Below are 17,607 nucleotides of genomic sequence, written 5' to 3'. Positions count from 1 at the left end.
TAATAAATAAATATTGTACTTGGCCAAATTTTGGATTTAATACATCTGTGTTTTTTGCAATCATAGATCTGAAACATGCAATCAGCCTTTGAAAATAAAATATGTGAGGCAAAAAAGGTTACTTTGGCAATTTTTATTCTTTTTCTGAATTTCGTAACAGGAGATGGTTTTTATCAGACATCTAAGAGCGCTAAGCTTGATTTATAAGTTGTATGATTCTAATTTTTAGATGATTAAACTGAGACTCTTAACATATTGAAGGACAACTATGTACTGTATGTTAAAAGTGCAATGATGATGGCAAAAATTACTCAATCCATTTTCTCTATATATTTGATCAGTTTACAGGGTGTTAATCAATTTTGAAATACTTGGCAGCTTTCTTCAAAAAATAATGCCACACTTGAACAATGGTTTTGTCTGATATTTTAACTTGGCTGAGCTGTAATATAATGTATTGTATTTTTTACTGATTCAAATTCATTATGAAATTCCTGAAAATTTCAGATTCAAAAGATTTTTTTTTTATACTCAATTTGCACAAAGCCATTGAAATGGTGGCCAACTGTGCACCATTTTGCAGGATTTATTTGAGGCCCAGGAAGGGGTTAAACATATAAAAATGATTATGCTCACATGTCCTAGGCTTGCCTTACACCTGACCTGCCCCCTGTCCTCTACTTGTTTGGGATTGGTCTTGGGATTGGTCTTGGGATTGGTCTTGGGAGAAGTCCATGGGAGAAGTCCATGGGAGAAGTCCATGGGAGAAGTCCATGGGAGAAGTCCATGGGAGAAGTCCATGGGAGAAGTCCATGGGAGAAGTCCATGGGAGAAGTCCATGGGAGAAGTCCATGGGAGAAGGCCATGGGAGAAGGCCATGGGAGAAGGCCATGGGAGAAGGCCATGGGAGAAGGCCATGGGAGAAGGCCATGGGAGAAGGCCATGGGCCCAGATCTGCATGTGCTGATTAGGCCTTATATGGTCAGGTGGGATGCGACTCGTTTCATGTAATTCAGTGCCATGAGGCATGCCATATGAGACTTTGAGGGTCAACCCACGTAATTGATTTCCTGATCCACGTGAGGCCTAATCAATCAGTACCAGAAGACTCAGACTAATTCAAAGTGAGTGGAGGTCTGGGCAGGCAGATTCGGTGGCAGGACAGATGAGCATAATCTTTCATTATTTTTTTAAACCCTTCATGGCCTTCTAGTTATTATGCTTTAGATACTGGAGAGACCTTGTTGCATAATAAATGTCTTTTTAGGACAGGTTCAAATAAATTTGTCCGTAAACAAATTTTGGAGATTCACTCAAATCTATTGACCATTTATAATGTAGAGTTACAAATATTTTTCCCAGTCACATCAACTGTACAAGCTACCATTGAATCTGGTTGACTCAAAGGTGACTCACAAGTTGTATCACATTGTGGAGAAGGGATATCACAGCAGAAGCATGGAGAAAGTGGATGCAGTCACTTTGACACTCTTGTCTAGAGAGACCCTATAGTTGGTGTAGAATTTCCTTAAACCAGTCATAGTCATTTGATGAAAGTGGTCAGGGATTTCCAAATATTTTTGAAGAATCCTTATTCCAGAGGTCGGCCCTCCGTAGATATCATATTCTTGGGCTGCTCTTTGGTGATGTGTGGATGGATCTTTTTGAGCTTGTTGGTTGATGATGAATGACCATGCTTTTACAATGAGAGTTATTTTTTGATAAGTTGACTTTCGATGATGTTGAAGTCTTATATGTCCTTGGGGGGTGATGACTGAATGAATAGATGCCTGTGAGGAGACATAATAAGCATGTTAGAAGGTCAGCAGTTGTTGCCTCAGCCGGTTAATATACAGAGCGCGTCATCTCCAGCCTGGAGTCATCAGTTGTCATCCACCTGTTGGAGGCAGTAACCTCTGACCTGTATGATCTGACCTCTTTCTGCACATCAACTTGTTTGTGCTTCTTTTGTTGTCATTGATGACATTCCTTTCATCTTATCTTACAGGGGTTCGAGCCCAGAGGGACTGCCATCGGCCAAAGACTAGTGACGTGGAATAACATGGTGGAGAACACAGGATACAAGGCAACGCTAGCCAATTATCCATTCAAATATGCAGATGAGCAAGCAAAAAAATAGTTAAGTCATTTGTATGTATTTCCTGTGTCAATTGTGTCCCATTGTTACTATTTTTGCAAAAATTTCATATTTGGCAATGTTTAATTTGAAAAATTTAAATTAGGTTTTTCTGGTTAACACGATGCTCTAGTATATATTTTTTTGCTGTACATCATTATATTTAGGGTAACAATAGCTTGGAACCATAAAGGGCAGCCATTATGTTTTTGCAAAAAAAATTCCAAATCTACTGTATATAACAACCCAAAGTCTCCTCTGCATAGCCTTCTGGAATGATGGACTTTGGGCATCATACAGTACTTGGCCTTTAAAACATACACTTCTCTCTGAGCCTTCAGCCATAAAGTATAAAGTTCTGGTGGGAGACGGGAACATAGGGTAACTTAGGGGTTCATCTTGACACACGAGAGCCAACTCCAGACATTGATGATACCCAACCCAGCCATTATGTTTTAAAAAAAAAAAAAAAAAGATTAAAAAGCAAATATACAATGCCCAAAAGCCTAAACTTAGGATCTTTGAATCATAGGATTCATTGTCATACAGTGGCTTTGGCAACATAAAGTACATGTTTAGTCTACTTGTGGAGTCTGCGGCCAAAAGGTTGGAACTTCTGATGGGAGACAGGAATATTAGTATTGCTCTGTAGAGATTTTGGGGTTTAATCTGGATTACTTTGGACCCCTATGAAAAATCTTTATTAGAGCCCCCAACTATAATGTATCATTTGGTGTCTGGTTATGTCACAGAGGGGCCTTCAGCCTCAAGGCCCCTTATACAAGTTAGACTAAAGTTGACCAAACACTCGAACGACCGTTTAATGTGTATGGGGCCTCACAACTTTCCTCGACAGATGATGTTGAGGAAGAAAAGGATACAGCGTTTCTAATTTCCGACTGCCGATCCTTGTTTCTTAGTGAGATAAACCACCACCAGACAAGTTTGGCAACAATTCTCTCATATAGAACACAGCCAACCATTTGGCCAACCGCTATCTGTTGTCTATGGTGGACTTGTGGTCCTGAGTGACACTGCTACCCAAGCTATGTCCTGACTATTTTTCCAGTGTGCATGGGCAGATATGGACTGACATTGGCTACTTGACTCCTGGGATTTGTCTGGCTTCAGATACAAAGTAAATTCATAATGATAAGCTTCCCTTTTGTAGTCCACACTTGGCCATATCAATGATTTTCCAGTGTCTTTAGATTCACGCTGAGTCTTGCAATAAGAGACGCTTGTAAGTATCAGTGGGGGGCTCCGCTTCTCTAAACAAGGCTAATGCTGCAGAAGAACAAACAAAAGCTTCTGCCCAAAACAAAGAACAAAGACGTCAACAGCTCCCATCTCAAGAGTATACAATAGTTTACAAGAACGTTTCCAAAAAGAACCCGGAGTCCCAGTGGGCAATGTCGTATTGAAATATCCTGGGTATTGAATTGCAGATGACGCTATATTATCTCTCAGTATATTTGATAAAACGTAGGGTGATTGTTTAGGTGGGTGTTTTTCTGATGTACGCCTATATTTATCCCATTGTCTTCTGTTACAGTCATCAGCCTGAACGATGGTCAGAAGATCACTTTGAAAGGGAGAAAAGACAGGTAGACTGGGACTTCCATAAGGACAGCTTTTTTTGTGCGGTGCCAAGTAAGTCTCTCCCATGTAAGGGTGTGTTAATTGTGAAATGTAAAAGGTTTTGTTTTTTTTGTCAAAGGGTTTGAGATGAAATATGCCCCCAAAATTATTAAAACCTAACTGCAAACTTAGTTGTAGACTCAACTGAACTCTGTGCCGCAACTTCTGAGGACGTTGACCTGATACTCCTTGTAGAAAATGATTTGTCGGCCTTGTGTTATCCAAGTAGGGTTACACTGGAGCTTCACTTAGGGAATAATGGGTTGATATTCAGGTTATTCAAAGAGAATTGGCAAGGGGCGCACATGCTGATAGTCTCTAAAGCCCCCTTAACAATTTAGAGAAAGGTTCACCGATTTTGATGGAATTGGTCTCCCACCTAAAGTGTGTGGGGCAACCTGACTCTTCCTCAATAGATGATATTGGGAGAGAGAAGGATAGAGCTTTGTTGAATCTCAATGTCCGTCCTTGTGTTCTCCCAGGACATAAGTTCCCTTTATAGTTGGCGGCAACTTACACCCCTCGCTCCATTGAAAATGCATCCACATGCTTAGCCTAACCGAGTGCACATGTGTATGGGGGAATCGGAAGGGATAGCTGTTGGCCTTACGAGCATTTAGCTGACCGCTATCTAAGGTGTATGGACATCTGAATGGTGATATTGCCAACGCATTTTGGACCAATAATGTACATTTGGTTTATTGTTATGTGGTATAAATACATATAGAAGAGAGACCATAAAATGGGGGTTAGAAAGTTGCTTTTCAGGGGTTCCCTCAAAGGTTGTGAATCACTAATCTATGTTAGAGGGAATGTTTGTCACTCGGGAATGGTGGTCAAACACCAGCAGAGGTGAGGTCTAGAATTGGATAGTGGCTACAACCAAAAGTCGCATGTAATTCTGGAAAACTTTTTTTTTCACTTTTTTTTTAATTTCTGCCATTTTATAAACCAGATTTTTTTTTTTTCAGATGACCACTATTCTCGAATTGTATTTACCTCAGTGAATGGGCAGAGTCTCTGGAATTTGCAAGCCATCAAGTCCATGTGCAATATAGACAATGCAAGGGTAAGTCCCAAAAAAATGTCAAATATTTGACGCATTCCTGACATTCTTCAACTTTAAGTGTTTCAGAACACCCTGGTCTCTCTACATCGTAGGGTTGGAATATTTGGATAGTCTCTGTTATTTGTGTGGGTCCCATGGATAATGTTTGAGAGTAAATATGGGGGAGGGTTAATGGACATTTCCTTTACAAATCTTCCTATATGTCTCCATGGTAGGAATGGAGCTGAGTGACAAAAGTGTCCTTCCCACTGTGATTTGGGGAATTCATTAAATTGTTAAATTAGTGGAAATTCACACTGGGATGTGGCCATTCCTCAATAATTCCCTAGGGCAAAACTGGGGAAATTCCGTCATTTTATTGACTTGGTAAAAACTTTTATACAGAGACAAAAAGTTTGGTACCCAAAGGAACCAATAAAATTACAGAAAACCCATTGGACAAAACTCACAACCTTACTGATCTGAAAAGGTGAATAATCCAGCACCTGTCGAGTTCTGCACTTTCTAGATTAAAGAACATATCAACTTCCAAAAGTGCTGCAGTTAATATTTATGGCAGGTCTAAACATTGGAGATGTAAGAAAATGTAGTGATTATGGTGGCTGGAATTATTTGGCCAATTCTGATTTTCTAGTCACTACAATCGGCCTTTTCCCAGCCAGAAATGACTTCCACAGTGGCATAAGGTAGACTCTTGGCTTGAAGAGGTTGACCATTTTTAGGGCTAATATTAAAAGTTGTGTAATATAGCAATATGTATGTCCCTCCATCTGGAAGCCTTGCCCCCTTGCTCTAGAACCTTTAGGCCTGTTTCGAAAGGTCCGCTTTTTATTTTCTAATTTGTGAAAAACAGTCCGTGTCTTTTGTTTTTTTCCCCAGCGTTCTGGATCCATTTTTTGGTTCGTGCGTCAGTTTTTACAATTCTCATTGCATTCCTTTTTCCTAAATGTAGAAGAAAGAATTCTTAGCTCTTCCTACCCATTTTTTTTTACTAGGCTATTGATTTGTCAATAACACAGATCCAAGTAGGACATGTCTACATTTTTTTTCCCCCTGCGGACAATCGGTCTGCCAAAAGGAAGGACATATGAAAAGGCGCTTAGATTTTAATGGGTCGTGAGTTATTCATAAAAATAAAGGATAGTGCACGTACCAAAAAAAAACTGATTGCAGATCTACATCCTTCATCCTGCATTGAAACACGAAGCATCTTCCACCGTGCTTGTGCCATCAGGCGCAGTTTAGAATTCTCATCCAATAGGTGCTCGTTCATAAGCAATCTTTTTTATGAAAGAACTGTCCCAAAAAGATCCTTTCGCCCCATCACCCATTGACATGTGTGGTCAGTTTTGATTAAATGGACTAAAATGTGTATGGCTGCCTTGTCGTACCGATCGTTTACAAGACGAATGTTCTTTCAAAGTTTGTCCACCCACCATCCTGCTCCAATCTATGTATGGCCGCCTTTAGGATCTATCTAGTTTTGCTCGTAGATTATCTAAAGTGGCGGGGCTTCTACTCAACTTGAAGAAACTGCTCAATTCCCAGGCCCGGGTAATTATGGGCAAGTCACTAATGGAATTCAGATGCCGAACATTCCTAATTTAACTTTTCTTAATCACTGTAGGACACACAGGCAATTAAACATGAAATACAAACTGTTCTTGCCCTTTAGTTATGGTTCACGCCAAGCAGTAAAAACGGCCTCATTACAGAGGGCGCTGGAGCTGTAATCTAATTATGGGAGACATGGCATTTAACCCCCCGATGTGTACAGTTACTCAGCATGCGGAGAATGTATATAATGAAGTTTTTATAGCTGACCAATTCAGGTTTGTAAATTGTAATTTACCAGCGACATCAAGGACTAGTTTGTAAGCTTGTGGTCAGATAGCGAGATTTTGGTCCTCATGGCCATCACCCAAATCTTGGTCAGTTTTAGTCAACTCTAGACCCTCCATGTTTCAGAACAAGTATTTAGTTTGAGCTCCCGATTTTTCTCATTTTTCTTTTTTTCTTCCATCTTACAGATCAGATCCCACCCGCAGTTTTCAGACCTGTGCCAGAGGACCACCGCAGACTCGTGTTGCCCCAGCTGGACTTTAGGAAACTACATTGCCATCCTTAACAACAGATCATCATGCCATAAGATTGTAGAGCGGGACGTGTCTCACACTCTAAAATTAATTCGTACCTGTGCCAAATATTATCATAATGGAACGTTGGGACCAGACTGCTGGGATATGGCGGCCAAGAGGAAGGACCAGCTGAAGTGTACAAACGTGCCTCGAAAATGTACCAAGTATAACGCCGTGTACCAGATTCTCCATTATCTGGTAGACAAAGACTTCTTCAGTCCAAAGAATGTGGATTTCTCCAGTCCAGTTTTAAGGCACAGTATGCTCTTCTCCCCAACCGAAAAAGGGGAGTCGATGATGAACATTTATCTAGATCGTTTTGAGAACTGGAATTGTTCTGATGGTGTAACGACCGTCACAGGAATAGAGTTTGGAATCAAACATAGCTTATTTCAAGACTATCTCTTAATGGATACTGTGTATCCAGCAATCGCCATTTTAATTGTCCTCTTGGTCATGTGTATATACACAAGATCAATGTTTATCACGCTAATGACCATGTTTGCCATAATTAGCTCACTGATTGTATCTTATTTCCTCTATCGTGTCGTATTTAACTTCGAGTTTTTCCCATTCATGAACCTCACTGCACTGATCATTCTTGTTGGAATTGGGGCGGACGATGCATTTGTCTTGTGTGACGTCTGGAATTACACAAAATTTGACAAACCCCACGCCGAGACCTCAGAGACGGTTAGCATCACCCTGCAACATGCTGCTCTTTCTATGTTTGTCACCAGCTTTACCACCGCAGCGGCCTTCTACGCCAACTACGTCAGCAACATCACCGCAATCAGGTGTTTCGGAGTCTATGCTGGCACCGCTATATTGGTTAATTATCTTCTTATGGTCACGTGGCTACCTGCCGTAGTTGTCCTACATGAACGTTACCTCCTGAACATTTTTACCTGTTTTAAAGGTCCTCAGCAACGACCTTATAATAAGAAAAACTGTTGGAATGTAATGTGCCAGAAGGTACAGGAGTTTCTCTTCGCAGTTTCGGAAGCATCAAGGATTTTTTTTGAGAAGGTATTGCCATGTATTGTCATCAAATTCAGATACGTATGGGTGTTTGGTTTCCTGGCCTTAACTATCGGTGGAGCATATATCGTATGTGTCAATCCAAAGATGAAACTCCCCTCGTTAGAACTTTCAGAATTTCAAGTGTTTAGGTCTTCCCATCCATTTGAGCGATACGATGCGGAGTACAAAAAGCTGTTTATTTTTGAGCGGGTCCACCATGGGGAAGAGCTTCATATGCCTATTACTATCGTCTGGGGAATCTCTCCAGAAGACAATGGAGATCCCTTGAATCCAAAAAGCAAGGGCAAGCTCAAACTGGACAGTAGCTTTAATATTGCCAGCCCTGCCTCTCAACAGTGGATTTTGAATTTTTGCCAAAAGTTGAAAAACCAAACTTTCTACTATCAAACGGATGAACAGGACTTCACCAGTTGTTTCATCGAGACCTTTAAACAATGGATGGAAAATCAGGACTGTGACGAACCTTCACTTTACCCATGTTGCAGCCAGTCAGGATTTCCATATAAGCAAGAGGTCTTTGAGCTCTGTATCAAAAGGGCTATCATGGAGCTCGAAAGGAGCACTGGTTACCATTTAGACAGCAAAACCCCCGGCCCAAGGTTTGACATCAATGACACCATCAGAGCTGTGGTGTTGGAGTTTAAAAGTTCTTACCTTTTCACCTTCGCGTATGAAAAGATGCATCACTTCTACAAGGAGGTTGACGCTTGGATATCACAGGAGCTCCAGTCTGCTCCAGTTGGGCTCAGCCATGGATGGTTTGTCAGCAACCTTGAATTTTACGATCTTCAAGACAGCCTCTCCGATGGAACCTTGATTGCCATGGGATTATCTGTTGCCGTAGCCTTTAGCGTCATGCTCCTTACCACGTGGAACATAATTATAAGTCTGTATGCCATAGTTTCCATAGCGGGCACTATATTTGTTACTGTTGGCTCTTTGGTTCTTCTCGGGTGGGAACTCAACGTTCTAGAATCTGTCACTATATCCGTTGCCGTGGGTCTATCAGTGGATTTTGCCGTACATTATGGCGTCGCCTATCGTCTTGCTCCAGATCCAGATCGAGAAGGGAAAGTAGTGTTTTCTCTAAGTCGTATGGGTTCCGCTATAGCTATGGCTGCACTGACTACCTTTGTGGCTGGAGCAATGATGATGCCTTCAACTGTTCTGGCTTACACCCAGTTGGGTACTTTCATGATGTTGATTATGTGCATTAGCTGGGCATTTGCTACTTTCTTTTTTCAATGTATGTGCCGTTGTCTGGGGCCACAGGGAAGTTGTGGTCAGATTCCATTGCCAAAAAAGTTACAGTTCAAAGCCTTTTCACAAGCATTGTCATCAACCACCACCGAAAGGGGACAGAACAAGCCGAATCACAGTACCAAGTATCAGTTAGACACACGAAGTACAAAGACAGAAATCGAACATGAACACTATGAACTGGAACCTCTAGCATCACATAACAGTAGCACATCTTGAGGGACAAGTTGTAGAAAGGAACTTGTTGAGATGTTCTTTACGCACACAATTTTTCGGCACCCTTTACAAGTTGCAAACAGCATTGTAACTTTCTTGGCAGACTGTGTGGAACCAAACCTTTCGTATGCCTCTGTGGTCCATTGCTTGGTGTACTCATCTATGCCTCATGAGAAATATTCAATTCTGAAGCTATTGAGTAGCTCGCACTTTGGGATAGCCTGGTCAAACCCATTCACCGTTAGTGGGATGTCCTCTTTGAGTGAAGTGAGGGCATAGTAAGGTTTTTATATAAGCACGCCATGGCTGCTTTAATTTAAGAACAGCACCACGCCTGTCCACGGGTAGAGCGTGGGATTGTGGGTCACTTCTTCATTATTATGGAGTTATGATAAAATAACAGACACAACCCATGGACCGGTATGGCACTGCAGCCATGTTTTTTCTAATTCTGTAAAACCCTTTCGTGCCCTGTTCTTGGAAATGCCCCAAACATTCCATAGAGGGCCAGTAAACCGTTATATACCGCCACAGGTGGGTAATAATATGTTACTACATTTTGCCCATTTATTCAGGCGTGGTTCATTTTCCTGTTTTTCTAGAGTATTCTTAAAAAATTAAAACCTCTACGACGAGACGGTCTACTGCTAAATTTTTGAAGAAACTCTACAGACAGAACTGGTAGTGTGTTACATCCAGTGTGGGGTCTAAGGGGACTATTCTTTTTTACGTTGTTGTTTTGTTTTTTGAATTCGGAGTCCTTCTCTGTTCTCTGAGCCCCAACATTAGGTGTGAAGAGTGGATCAGTTTTGCCATCGGCATCTAATCTGACATTAAGGTGTCATCATAACAAAGTGACGTTAGGGTGACTTTTTTTTTTTTTTATATACGGTATATATTTTATTTTTTATATTTTCCAGAATTTTAAATTTTATTTATTTTTTTGTTTGTTTTTTTGGGGGTTGTTTTTATTTTGCCAGTTGAGCGCACTAAAGCAAAGCTTCCAAATCTAGTAGGAGGGAGAGGCGTAAAGTGTGTGTGGAAACTAAATAGCACTTCGGAGCAACAGTAGTGTACATCGTCCCTCGCATTTCAATTCATGAATGTCAGTTTTTAGACCAAAATGTCGGAAACCTGACACTAAATCTGTCCACAAAGTGATGTAATTCATGGTCAAGTGCAATTCTTTTGATTGTCTTATGCCAAACATTGATGCCAACGTGCCTGCTGTATTAAGAGAGATATCAAAGTTTATGTCAATAAAACCATATAGAGTACTTTGTCTTTCTTCTATGGGTTTTTTTTTGTATCCGTTTGTTGTTTTTTTTCTTTAAAGGGAATCTGTGAGTAGCAGGTTTTTGCTATGTAATCCGACAGCTGCAGATGTAGATGTAGCTCTGACCTGGGGCTGTGCTTCCTTCACTGATATTTCCATGCATTGTCCAGGTCAGAAGAATCGACATGCAGAAGAATTTTCCAAGGGGCCGGATCGGTGGAGGGTTCAGAGCTCAGGCCCCCCAGTGATCAGAATGACACTACATATTCTAGTGACATGCCATCCCATTTTATGATGGGACTGATGAGGCTGCTGAATTTGTGGGACCAAAAATGTCCTGTGTAACCCAAAATACAAAGTCAAATCCTAAAACAATAGTACATGGAATGAGTGATGGTCATTGGACATGGGCAGAGACCCCACAGAAGGCTTCAGATGCTGAAAACGGATGGATTACACCATACATGTCACACTCAAAACACACAGAGGGCCAAATCTGTCCCTCAGTGTGGTTTTATTTGGCCCTCGACACCAAAACCACCACCCCTATGTGGGGCCATTATTCTGTATGGAGGACTATGTGGGGCCATTATTCTGTATGGAGGACTATGTGGGGCCATTATTCTGTATGGAGGACTATGTGGGGCCCATTATTCTGTATGGAGGATTATGTGGGGCCCATTATTCTGTATGGAGGACTACGTGGGGCCATTATACTGTATGGAGGACTATGTGGGGCCCATTATTCTGTATGGAGGCCTATGTGGGGGCCATTATTCTGTATGGAGGACTACATGGGGCCATTATTCTGTATGGAGGACTATGTGGGGCCCAGTATTCTGTATGGAGGACTATCTGGGGCCCATTATTCTGTATGGAGGACTTTGTGGGGCCCAGTATTCTGTATGGAGGACTATGTGGGGCCCATTATACTGTATGGAGGTCTATGTGGGGCCCATTATACTGTATGGAGGACTATGTGAGGCCCATTATACTGTATGGAGGACTATGTGGGGCCCATTATTCTGTATGGAGGACTATGTGGGGCCCATTATACTGTATGGAGGACTATGTGGGGCCCATTATTCTGTATGGAGGACTATGTGGGGCCCATTATACTGTATGGAGAACTATGTGGGGCCCATTATACTGTATGGAGGACTATGTGGGGCCCATTATTCTGTATGGAGGACTATGTGGGGCCATTATTCTGTATGGAGGACTATGTGGGGCCATTATTCTGTATGGATGACTTTGTGGGGCCCATTGCACTATATACTGGTTGGCCCGGGACTTTTTCCAAGTTTTAAATTTTGGCCCTCTGTGTGAGTTTGACATCCCTGGATTAGGCAGATACTGAAAGCTACAACTAACCAGCACCTCCTAACGGTGAACAGGTGCAAGCTGCTGTAACTACTACATACAAACCAACAGCAGACACTGTGTGCACCAAGAAATGCAAAAATGCTACATAGGAAGTGTAAAGTGCATTATTGCCATGTAGAAAATTATGGTGCACAGCGCACAAATTGTTCATTTTGTGTGTGCCCACCGGCCACAACAAGGTGTACCTTATTTGTAATCAGGCGAAGTAGGAGCTGGCACAAATAAATTTATATAGCATACATTTCGAAGTGATCACTGTCTCCATGATTGACATGAGGTGTACTCGGCCAATCGAATGGTATATCTTCAAAGTCCTCATAAAAAATCTCAGTGGGAACATATGTGCTTACCCCTGAGCCAATATGTGCCGTTATTTATAAACTTAATTCTTGTGACTGTCAGAGGAAACTTCCTTATCGCATGTTTGGTTTCTATTTATGCCAAACATCCCGGTTTCCTGTTGAATGCAAATATTCCAGATATTATCTAGATCCTACGCCGGCGTCCATCTGACAATTCTTTTCCTTGCAGACTCCTTTAACTTCATGCTGGATCCTTCCTTCCCATGACATTGTCTGATTACCGGCTCTAGGAGACCAGATATGTCCAAACAACAGGAAGTAATATTTCTTTATGACATTATTTTGTCAGTGGACTTCCTCTGTCACCAAAATACAAAGGGTGGAGGACACCCGGTGATGGCATTGTAATGTGGCTTATAGGATGGTGCTGTAGTTATGGATTATAAAATACCTGTATTATTAGAAAAGGTTCAGCTGCCTCTTATAAACTATAATACTGCCCCCTATGTACAGGAATATAATATAAAACTGCCCCTATGCACAAGAATATAACTACTATAATACTGCTCCTATGTACAAGAATATATCTACTATAATACTGCTCCTATGTACAAGAATATAACTACTATAATACTCCCCCTTATATACAAGAATATAACTACTATAATACTGCTCCTATGTACAAGAATATGACTACTATAATACTGCCCTTATGTACAAGAATATAACTACTATAATACTGCCCCTATGTACAAGATTATAACAACTATAATACTGTCCCTATGTACAAGAATATAACTACTATAATACTGTCCCTATGTACAAGAATATAACTACTATAATACTGCCCCCTATATACAAGAATATAACTACTATAATACTGCTTCTATGTACAAGAATATAACTACTATAATACTGCTCCTATGTACAAGATTATAACTACTATAATACTGTCCCTATGTACAAGAATATAACTACTATAATACTGTCCCTATGTAGAAGAATATAACTACTATAATACTGTCCCTATGTACAAGAATATAACTACTATAATACTGCCCCTATGTACAAGAATATAACTACTATAATACTGTCCCTATGTACAAGAATATAACTACTATAATACTGCCCCTATGTACAAGAATATAACTACTATAATACTGCTCCTATGTACAAGAATATAACTACTATAATACTGCCCCTATGTACAAGAATATAACTACTATAATACTACCCCTATGTACAAGAATATGACTACTATAATACTGTCCCTATGTACAAGAATATAGCTACTATAATACTGCCCCTATGTACAAGAATATAACTACTATAATACTGCCCCCTATGTACAGGAATATAACTACTATAATACTGCTCCTATGTACAAGAATGTAACTACTATAATATTGCTCCTATGTACAAGAATATAACTACTATACTACTGCCCCTATGTACAAGAATATAACTATTATACTACTGCTCCTATGCACTAGAATATTACTACTATAATACTGCCCCCTATGTACAAGAAAATAACTACTATAATACTGCTCCTATGTACAAGAATATAACTACTATAATACTGCCCCCTATGTACAAGAATATAACTACTATAATACTGCTCCTATGTACAAGAATATAACTACTATAATACTGTCCCCTATATACAAGAATATAACTACTATAATACTGCTCCTATGTACAAGAATATAACTACTATAATACTGCTCCTATGCACAAGAATAGAACTACTATAATGCTGCCCCTATGTACAAGCACATAAATACTATAATACTGCCGCTATGTACAAGAATATAACTACAATAATACTGCCCCTATGTACAAGAATATACTATAATACTGCCCCTATGAACAAGAATATAACTACTATAATACTGCCCCCTATGTACAAGAATATAACTACTATAATACTGCCCCCTATGTACAAGAATATAACTACTATAATGCTGCCCCCTATGTACAAGAATATAACTACTATAATACTGCCCCTATGTACAAGAATATAACTACTATAATACTGCCCCTATGTACAAGAATATAACTACTATAATACTGCCCCTATGTACAAGAATGTAACTACTATAATATTGCTCCTTTGTACAAGAATATAACTACTATAATACTGCCCCCTATGTACAAGAATATAACTACTATAATACTGCCCCCTATGTACAAGACTATAACTACTATAATACTGCCCCCTATGTACAAGAATATACCTACTATAGTACTGCTGTGTACAAAAATATAACTAATACTGCCCCCTATGTACAAGACTATAACTACTATAATACTGCCCCCTATGTACAAGACTATAACTACTATAGTACTGCCCCCTATGTACAAGAATATAACTACTATAATACTGCCCATGTGTACAAGAATATACCTACTATAATATTGCTCCTGTGTACAAGAATATAACTACTATAAAACTGCCCCCTATGTACAAGAATATAACTACTGTAATACTGCCTCTATGTATAAGAATATTACTACTATAATACTTCCCCCCTTTGTACAAGAATATAACTGCTATAATACTTCCCCCTATGTACAAGAATATAACTACTATAATACTGCCCCCTATGTACAAGAATATAACTACTATAATACTGCCCCTGTGTACAAGAATATACCTACTATAGTACTGCTGTGTACAAAAATATAACTACTATAATACTGCCCCCTATGTACAAGAATATAACTACTATAATACTGCCCATGTGTACAAGAATATACCTACTATAATATTGCTCCTGTGTACAAGAATATAACTACTATAGAACTGCCCCCTATGTACAAGAATATAACTACTGTAATACTGCCTCTATGTATAAGAATATTACTACTATAATACTTCCCCCCCCTTTGTACAAGAATATAACTGCTATAATACTTCCCCCTTTGTACAAGAATATAACTACTATAATACTGCCCCTATGTACAAGAATATAACTACTATAATATTGCTCCTATGTACAATAATATAACTACTATAATATTGCCCCCTATGTACAAGAATATAACTACTATAATACTGCCCCCTATGTACAAGAATATAACTACTATAATACTGCCCCTATGTACAAGAATATAACTACAATAATACTGCGCCTATGTACAAGAATATACTATAATACTGCCCCTATGAACAAGAATATAACTACTATAATACTGCCCCTATGTACAAGAATGTAACTACTATAATATTGATCCTTTGTACAAGAATATAACTACTATAATACTGTCCCCTATGTACAAGAATATAACTACTATAATACTGCCCCTATGTACAAGAATATAACTACTATAATACTGCCCCTATATACAGGAATATAACTACTATAATACTGCCCCTATGTACAAAAATATAACTACTATAATACTGCCCCCATGTAGAAGAATATAACTACTATAATACTGCCCCTATGTACAAGAATGTAACTACTATAATATTGCTCCTTTGTTCAAGAATATAACTACTATAATACTGCCCCCTATGTACAAGAATATAACTACTATAACACTTCCCCTATCTACAAGAATATAACTACTATAATACTGCCCCTATGTACAAGAATATAACTACTATAATACTGCCCCCTATGTACAAGAATATAACTACTAAAATACTGCCTCTATGTGCAAGAATATTACTACTATAATACTTCCCCCCTTTGTACTAGAATATAACTACTATAATACTGCCCCCTATGTACAAGAATATAACTACTATAATACAGCCCCCTATGTACAAGAATATAACTACTATAATACTGCCCCTGTGTACAAGAATATACCTACTATAGTACTGCTGTGTACAAAAATATAACTACTATAATACTGCCCCCTATGTACAAGAATATAACTACTATAATACTGCCCATGTATACAAGAATATACCTACTATAAAACTGCCCCCTATGTACAAGAATATAACTACTGTAATACTGCCTCTGTGTATAAGAATATTACTACTATAATACTTCCCCCCTTTGTACAAGAATATAACTGCTATAATACTTCCCCCTTTGTACAAGAATATAACTACTCTAATACTGTCCCTATGTACAAGAATATAACTACTATAATATTGCTCCTATGTACAAAAATATAACTACTATAATACTGCCCCCTATGTACAAGAATATAACTACTATAATACTGCCCCTATGTACAAGAATATAACTACTAAAATACTGCCCCTATGTACAAGAATGTAACTACTATAATATTGCTCCTTTGTACAAGAATATAACTACTATAATACTGTCCCCTATGTACAAGAATATAACTACTATAACACTTCCCCTATGTACAAGAATATAACTACTATAATACTGCCCCTATGTACAAGAATATAACAACTATAATACTGCCCCCTATGTACAAGAATATAACTACTAAAATACTGCCTCTATGTGCAAGAATATTACTACTATAATACTTCCCCCCCTTTGTACTAGAATATAACTACTATAATACTGCCCCCTATGTACAAGAATATAACTACTATAATACTGCCCCTATGTACAAGAATGTAACTACTATAATATTGCTCCTTTGTACAAGAATATAACTACTATAATACTGTCCCCTATGTACAAGAATATAACTACTATAACACTTCCCCTATGTACAAGAATATAACTACTATAATACTGCCCCTATGTACAAGAATATAACTACTATAATACTGCCCCCTATGTACAAGAATATAACTACTAAAATACTGCCTCTATGTGCAAGAATATTACTACTATAATACTTCCCCCCCTTTGTACTAGAATATAACTACTATAATACTGCCCCCTATGTACAAGAATATAACTACTATAATACTGCCCCTATGTACAAGAATGTAACTACTATAATATTGCTCCTTTGTACAAGAATATAACTACTATAATACTGTCCCCTATGTACAAGAATATAACTACTATAATACTGCCCCTATGTACAAGAATATAACTACTATAATACTGCCCCTATATACAGGAATATAACTACTATAATACTGCCCCTATGTACAAGAATATAACAACTATAATACTGCCCCTATGTAGAAGAATATAACTACTATAATACAGCCCCTATGTACAAGAATGTAACTA

The 17,607-nt window shown here is 38.9% G+C and overlaps 1 protein-coding gene across 2 annotated transcripts in view; it reads left to right on the top strand.

Annotated features, from left to right (window-relative positions):
* Nucleotides 1-10,668, top strand: part of DISP1 (dispatched RND transporter family member 1) — a 107,515-nt gene extending 96,847 nt beyond the window's left edge. For both annotated transcript variants that reach the window (XM_073671889.1, XM_073671890.1), the window contains 4 exons: nt 2,009-2,139; nt 3,693-3,790; nt 4,750-4,847; nt 6,878-10,668. In XM_073671889.1, the coding sequence (XP_073527990.1) occupies nt 2,009-2,139; nt 3,693-3,790; nt 4,750-4,847; nt 6,878-9,508 (2,958 nt within the window). In that variant the 3' untranslated portion in view covers nt 9,509-10,668. The remainder of the gene's footprint in view (nt 1-2,008; nt 2,140-3,692; nt 3,791-4,749; nt 4,848-6,877) is intronic.
* The last annotated feature ends 6,939 nt before the right edge of the window (nt 10,669-17,607 follow it).

This window comes from Phyllobates terribilis, unplaced genomic scaffold, assembly GCF_046119375.1.
Source record: "Phyllobates terribilis strain yellow unplaced genomic scaffold, ASM4611937v1 Scaffold_3__8_contigs__length_932513732, whole genome shotgun sequence".
In the NCBI taxonomy this organism is placed as follows: domain Eukaryota; kingdom Metazoa; phylum Chordata; class Amphibia; order Anura; family Dendrobatidae; genus Phyllobates; species Phyllobates terribilis.
This window is presented reverse-complemented; position numbering and strand designations above follow the sequence as displayed.